This window comes from Limanda limanda, chromosome 7, assembly GCF_963576545.1.
Source record: "Limanda limanda chromosome 7, fLimLim1.1, whole genome shotgun sequence".
Taxonomy (NCBI): Eukaryota; Metazoa; Chordata; class Actinopteri; order Pleuronectiformes; family Pleuronectidae; genus Limanda; species Limanda limanda.
The window spans coordinates 1,044,481-1,051,980 of NC_083642.1; the positions used below are offsets into that span (position 1 = coordinate 1,044,481).

General features: G+C 45.2%; 2 protein-coding genes across 2 annotated transcripts in view; both read right to left on the minus strand.

The window, feature by feature from the left end:
• Positions 1 to 7,500, minus strand: part of si:dkey-96f10.1 (6-phosphofructo-2-kinase/fructose-2,6-bisphosphatase) — a 186,902-nt gene that overhangs the window by 20,405 nt on the left and 158,997 nt on the right. The window lies entirely within an intron of this gene.
• LOC133004546 (neural cell adhesion molecule L1.1-like) overlaps positions 1 to 7,500 on the minus strand; it is a 49,138-nt gene that overhangs the window by 3,535 nt on the left and 38,103 nt on the right. The window contains exons 17-26 of the mRNA XM_061074011.1: positions 7,285 to 7,355; positions 6,601 to 6,826; positions 6,105 to 6,211; positions 3,634 to 3,901; positions 2,934 to 3,056; positions 2,420 to 2,596; positions 2,210 to 2,323; positions 1,923 to 2,072; positions 1,658 to 1,789; positions 1,450 to 1,522 (exon numbers count right to left, since the gene is read on the minus strand). Coding sequence (XP_060929994.1) covers positions 1,450 to 1,522; positions 1,658 to 1,789; positions 1,923 to 2,072; positions 2,210 to 2,323; positions 2,420 to 2,596; positions 2,934 to 3,056; positions 3,634 to 3,901; positions 6,105 to 6,211; positions 6,601 to 6,826; positions 7,285 to 7,355 — 1,441 coding nt within the window. The remainder of the gene's footprint in view (positions 1 to 1,449; positions 1,523 to 1,657; positions 1,790 to 1,922; positions 2,073 to 2,209; positions 2,324 to 2,419; positions 2,597 to 2,933; positions 3,057 to 3,633; positions 3,902 to 6,104; positions 6,212 to 6,600; positions 6,827 to 7,284; positions 7,356 to 7,500) is intronic.

A 7,500-nucleotide genomic window follows, 5' to 3' on the forward strand; every position in this document is an offset into this window, starting at 1 on the left:
GATTCTCTTTCTATACAGTCACTGATTCTCTTTATATACAGTCACTGATTCTCTTTCTATACAGTCACTCTCCTCTTTATATACAGTCACTGATGGTCTATATACAGTCACTGATTATCTTTATATACAGTCACTGATTCTCTTTATATATAGTCACTGATTCTCTTTATATACAGTCACTGATTATCTTTATATACAGTCACTGATTCTCTTTATACAGTCACTGATTCTCTTTATATACAGTCACTGATTCTCTTTATATACAGTCACTGATTCTCTTTATATACAGTCACTGATTCTCTTTATATACAGTCACTGATTCTCTTTATATACAGTCACGGACCTCTTTATATACAGTCACTGATCATCTTTATATACAGTCACTGATTCTCTTTATATACAGTCACTGATCATCTTTATATACAGTCACTGATTCTCTTTATATACAGTCACTGATCCTCTTTATATACAGTCACTGATTCTCTTTATATACAGTCACTGATCCTCTTTATATACAGTCACTGATCATCTTTATATACAGTCACTGACCCTCTTTATATACAGTCACTGATTCTCTTTATATACAGTCACTGATCATCTTTATATACAGTCACTGATCCTCTTTATATACAGTCACTGATTCTCTTTATATACAGTCACTGATCATCTTTATATACAGTCACTGATCCTCTTTATATACAGTCACTGATTCTCTTTATATACAGTCACTGATCATCTTTATATACAGTCACTGATCCTCTTTATATACAGTCACTGATTCTCTTTATATACAGTCACTGATCATCTTTATATACAGTCACTGATCATCTTTATATACAGTCACTGATTCTCTATATATACAGTCACTGATTCTCTTTATATACAGTCACTGATCTTCTGTATATACAGTCACTGATTCTCTTTCTATACAGTCACTGATTCTCTTTATATACAGTCACTGATTCTCTTTCTATACAGTCACTCTCCTCTTTATATACAGTCACTGATGGTCTATATACAGTCACTGATTATCTTTATATACAGTCACTGATTCTCTTTATATATAGTCACTGATTCTCTTTATATACAGTCACTGATTATCTTTATATACAGTCACTGATTCTCTTTATACAGTCACTGATTCTCTTTATATACAGTCACTGATTCTCTTTATATACAGTCACTGATCCTCTTTATATACAGTCACTGATTCTCTTTATATACAGTCACTGATCATCTTTATATACAGTCACTGATCCTCTTTATATACAGTCACTGATTCTCTTTATATACAGTCACTGATTCTCTTTATATACAGTCACTGATTCTCTTTATATACAGTCACTGATTCTCTTTATATACAGTCACTGATCCTCTTTATATACAGTCACTGATCCTCTTTATATACAGTCACTGATGGTCTATATACAGTCACTGGAGTAAACCCACCTGTATTCTCCAAAGGTCTCGTCTTTCATTGGCCGAGCTTCAGAGTCCACCTCCTTGTCTTCCTTGTCCTTCACTGTAAGAAAACAACTCAATATCAAACCCTTCACTAGACAGTAAAGTGTGTGTGTGTGTGTGTGTGAGTGTGTGTGTGTGTGTGTGTGTGTGTTTGTGTCTGTGTGTGTGTGTGTGTGTGTGTGTCTGTGGTTACCTGCGTACTTCCCGCCCCTTCTGCGTTTGATGAGGCAGAGGATGAGCAGGATCAGGATCAGCAGCACGATGGCGCTGACGAGTCCGATCAACCAGCCCTGAGTGGCGAACCCGGCGGGCATCTCCGAGGGCACTGAGAGACGGAGAGAGAACAGGAAGTGATCACGGGTTCTCGTACAGGTGTGTGCACGTGACTAACAACACAAACACACAAGGGTTCTCTAGGTTCTGCCGGAACATCTGGTTCTACTGAGCAGAACCGTTACCTGGTCCGATGGTCCAGCCCTCCTCCTGCCACTGGGTGACGTTCCCATGGAGGATCATCAGGTGGTACTGAGTTCCTGGTTGGAGGCCTGTCAGCGAATAGAAACCCTGCGTGGAGTTCACCAACTCTGACTCCTCCCACTCGCCCCCATCTGCAACACACACACACGTAACAGGTTAGTCCAGTTGTTTTTGGTTTTCTGAAGTATGAGATTGGTTTTTAGTCGTGTTGGTTTAATAATGGAGACTGAGTCCGGTGATCTTGTCTCCGCGTGGCGAGTGAACCCACCGCTCTTCCGGAGGTAGCGGATGTGGAAGCCGTGGTTCCTGTCTCTCTCTCCTGGGACCCAGCTCAGGTTGAAGGACGTGTTGTCCTGGACGATGGTGACGTTCGTTGGAGGAACTGGAGGAAGAAGGGAAACGATCGGTGTCACGGACAGGACTGGATAAAGGTAATAAAAGCACTTGACTGCATTTAGACAAATAAATGTAGTTTCACCTCCGTCCAGCAGGGTGGCGCCACTCAGAGTGACGGGGGGGCCGTCCCCGGTGGCGGTGCGGGCGATCACCTTGAAGGTGTAGTGGCTGCTGGGGTCCAGGTCGTCCAACAGGATGTGAGTCATGTTGGGATCACTGAAGGTCTGCATCTCCACCTGACTGTCTCTGCTCTCCACCTCTACACACAGAGATGATCTCAGGTTGTTCATAACTCCAGTGACTCTCAGTCAGTTCTTCTCTCAGGAGATGGAACCCACTCAGCAACGGGGGGGGGGGGACCCACTCAGCAGAGTCACAGAGAACAGACGCTCGGGGAGAGAAGGAGGAAACTTTATCCTGTTCTCACTCACACGTGAATCAGTGAGAAACCTTCACTTCCTCCATGTGTGAGTGAGAGGCCATAAAACATTTCATCTTCATCTTCACTGACCTCTGACCCACGATATCCACTGCGTGAGTGTGCTGCTGTGACACCTACTGGTACTACCCCCCCCCCACTCACAGGTGCTCCTTACCTTTCTGGTACTGAACCCTGTATCCCACCAGGATCCCGTTGGTTTCAACTGGAGGCGTCCAGAAGAGAATCAGGGATTTCTCTGTCGGGCTCTCAGACCTCAGGGATGCAGGAGGACCCGGAACTGTACACACACACACACACACGCACACACACACACACACACACACACACACACACACACACACACACACACACAGACACACACACACAAACACACACACACACACACACACACACACACACACACACACACACACACACACACACACACACACACACACACACACACACACACACACACAGGATAGTTTAGTGGAGTTGTTTGACATCTTCTCCCTCAGGTGGATGTTGAGACGTTTCCGACCGCAGCACAAACGTCGGACATGTGACTGACGAACGGCATTATGGACCAATCACGCGTCAGTCTCAGCTGTCAATCATGACGTCAAACAACTAATTAAAACCAAATTTATGACAGAAACTATCTTTGACAAACATTTATTTCATGTTTACTTAGAGTTTTTAGTTTGGTCCATGTCCCATTCGCTAACATGGAGGAGGCTGGGTTTATGACCTGTACTGCAGCCAGCCACCAGGGGGAGATTGTGACACTTTGGCTTCACCTTTGGGAGCCGTCATGTCGTCCATCTTTATGAAAGTGTTTTAAGTTTTAAATGTCCCTCGTCACTGAGACCCACCTCCTTCCGGCGTGCTGAAGCGGTGAGGCAGCGAGTGAGGCCCCTCCCCCTTGCTGTTGAAGGCAGTGACGGACAGCTCGTAGGAGGAGAACAGCTGCAGACCCGTCACCTCCTTGGACGTCTTCACGCCGTGGACGACCACCACTCTGCTGGCTGTGTCTCTCTCCGTCCCTCGGTGGGACCCCCCCCCTCGCTCGTCCCCGTGGTGCAGTTTTTCCAGAGACCTCCGGCCCCGCCCACCCTGGGGGCCCAGCCTCCTGATGTAGATCTGACAGAGAGGAAACCAAACTGAATTCATGTGGTTTCATGCAGAATCGTTATCATGATTCATCCTTAGATTCACCAGATTTACACATAGAGAGGAAACTAAATGTCTTGATTCTTTAAATTTCATTAATTTTGAACTGCATCATAAGAAGAAACATGTTAACTTTGCCTAATTGGTTTATAATCAATTAACATAGCAAACAAATCAAACTAAAAACATTTGAAAAGAAAAATGTCCCAAAATAGAAGGAATCGTGACAGCTCCAGTGTCCTGTCTGTCCCTCGCCAGCAGGGGGCGTGGTGATGTGATCTGAGGCCGGGCCTGGGTTCATTGTCAATATTTGACACTTTGGAAAATTAAAAAAATAAACTTGATTGAATTAGAAACCACTGAAAGACGAAAAACCTGCAGAACTAAAGATGAACTTGATTTAAATAATCAGACATGTCCTTTCGCAAAAAGATGCAGAAAAACTAGTCCACGCCTTTGTTACATCGAGACTGGACTATTGTAATTCACTATTATCAGGCTCCAGCAGCAAGTCGTTAAAGACTCTGCAGCTGGTCCAAAATGCCGCAGCACGTGTCCTGACGAGAACTAAGAAAAGAGAGCACATTTCTCCAGTATTAGCATCGCTACACTGGCTTCCTGTTAAATCTAGAATAGAATTTAAAATTCTCCTCCTCACCTTCAAGGCCCTTAATGATATGGCACCTCTTTACCTTAAAGAGATGTTAGTACCATATCAACCTACTAGAGCACTCCGATCCCAGAACTCAGGTTTACTTGTCGTCCCTAAAGTCTCTAAAAGTAGAGTAGGAGCCAGAGCTTTTAGCCATCAAGCCCCACTGCTGTGGAATAATCTCTCACTTTCAGTTCGGGAAGCAGACACGCTCTGTTCGTTTAAAAGTAGACTCAAAACCTTCCTTTTTTATAAAGCTTATAGTTAGAGCTAATTTGTGCGGCAGAAAGTAACTCGTCCTGTGTTCCAAAATAGGAAGCGTTTAGTTTAAAAAGGCATCGAGGTATTGATGTCTGATCTACTGAGTGGGCCACACGGTTTTCATCGTAAAGATTAAGATACATTTATTATCCCAAACACATGCACAGACATGCACAGACACACTCATGCAAGGAGGGAAATGTAACCTCATGTTTTAACCCATCTGGTGCAGGACACACAGAGCAGTGAGCAGCCATGTACGGCGCCCGGGGAGCAGATGTTGGGGGAGTAAGGTGCCTTGCTCAGGGGCACTAGACAGGGTAGGGATTTACCTTGAGCTTCAGTGTAGCCTCAAGTTCGGCCTGTATCATTGTAAAATTGATTAAAAGGCTAAACACCCTGATGACGCCAAGACGCAAAGGGAATTTATGACACATGATACACGGAGCTTCTCTTTCCCTCTTCTCTTTCTTCTTCTCCATCCCTATCCCCCTTCCCCGGAATCCCTTTGCTTTATCTCCCGCAGATCCAGGGCCTCTGTGGCCGCACCATGGATTACAATTTGTGGATCACGCATCAGAGGTTGCAATGCTGGATCCAGTTTGGCGGATTCTATATCGTGCGAGCTGATCGTAGTGGTAATGGAGGATCCTTCGTCGCATTGGCATCGGATGGCGGTGGACCAGGACCGAGGCTGCAACCCATGATGGATCCTAACTGGCGGCAGTGGACAATGTCTGTGGACTATAGTGGCCTCTGATCGGGATGGTGGATCATGATCCTGCTGCTGACCAGAGACTATGATGCAGCAGGACTACTTCACATATAGTATTGAAGTTATCCTTCAAAATGTTTCCCCTCATCATTGCTGCTAAAAAACTTTAATCTTGATGATGTTTTCCTTCACTTGACATCTGTGTCACTTGTGTCCGTCCTGGGAGACGGATCCTCACATGTGTCTCTCTGAGGTTTCTACGTATGTTTACCTGTTAAAAGTGTTTTTAGTAGTTTGTCCTGACTCTTGTTGAGGGTTAAGGACAGAGGATGTCTCACCATGTTAAAGCCCTATGAGACGAATTGTTATTTGTGAATATTGGCTATACAAATAAAACTTGATTGATTGATTGATTGAAATAACGGTCTGTTTGTGCCGTTACTACTTATTATTTAAGTAACTGAATATTCCATCATGAATAAATCTGCTGAATAATTTTGTGAAATGAAAGTATAAAGTTTGTGTTGTCCTCAGTGGGGGGGCACCTTGTGTCCAAGCAGCAGCCCCCGGACGCTCTGCGCCTCGCTCCACGTCACCCGGACCGTGGCGTTCATCACCGTGGACGCCACTCCCGTGGGCGCCTCCTCAGGGACTGAGAGGGAGAGGAAGAGGAAGAGGGAGAGGGAGAGGAAGAGGGAGAGGGAGAGGAAGAGGGAGAGGGAGAGGGAGAGGGAGAGGAAGAGGGAGAGGGAGAGGGAGAGGAAGAGGGAGAGGAAGAGGAAGAGGAAGAGGAAGAGGAAGAGGAAGAGGAAGAGGAAGAGGAAGAGGAAGAGGAAGAGGAAGAGGGAGAGGGAGAGGGAGAGGGAGAGGGAGAGGGAGAGGGAGAGGGAGAGGGAGAGGGAGAGGGAGAGGGAGAGGGAGAGGAAGAGGAGGCATCAAGTTTCCAGTGAGAACAACAGATATTCATCCCTTTGAATTCCAGCTCCACCCAGTGGGTGTTTCTCCAGTGGAGGTGAGTGATGAAGAGTTGATGAGACGCACCGTCCTCCCCCGAGTGTCCGATCTCCGCCTCCGGCTCAGGTCCGCCTCCCAGCGAGTTGACGGCCTGGACTTTGATCTCAAACGGTGCGTAGGTCCCGGTGTCGTTCACCGGGAAGGGGGGGGCCTTGGTGTAGCTGTGGTTCCAGTGCACGCTCTTTCCCCCGGCCTGACGCCACGACACCTTGTACTGGAAGTCCTGGCCGTAGTGGAAGCGCCGGTCCATCTCCTGCAGAGCAGACCAGGAGGTGGAGGTAATAATTCAACAATCTACAAATACTGGAAAATCAAAAACTACGATAGAACAAACCTTTTCATGATGTGGAATATAGAATATATATTAAATCATATTATCGGATCGTTGTAGGACATTCACAGACAATTGATTTATTTCATTAAGACAATTCTGTAAAAAAACGGATGCTGAAAAACTTTCTTTAAACAACAAACATTCAGTGACTCTTCTCACTGCTCAGCTGGGTGATGTTTTGTTTGCTTGTTAAAGTTAATTAAGTTTTTAAGTCTAGTTTATTTCCATCTGATCTGTGGTGGAGAGAAGTCACAGAGTTTCTTCAAGTAAAGTACAAAAGCCTCAATATTGTGTTTATAGATATAACCCAGGTCTGGGTTTATTTTATCTGTAAACACTTCAGAACATGTAAATATATAAAAGCAAGAAGGACTTACATCCCAGGTGATGCTCAGAGTCTTCGGGTCTGTGGAGTCGCTGCGGACACCAGTCGGGTTCGTGTCAGGAACTGGAGGAGGAAACACAAACTGGATTTAGCTTCTTTCAAAACAACTTGTTACGAAAAACACTTCCTGATTGAAACAGTTTCGCTTGATTTCTCACACCTCTTACAGTTAGCTTAGCTTAGCACAAAGACTGGAGACAGGTGGAAA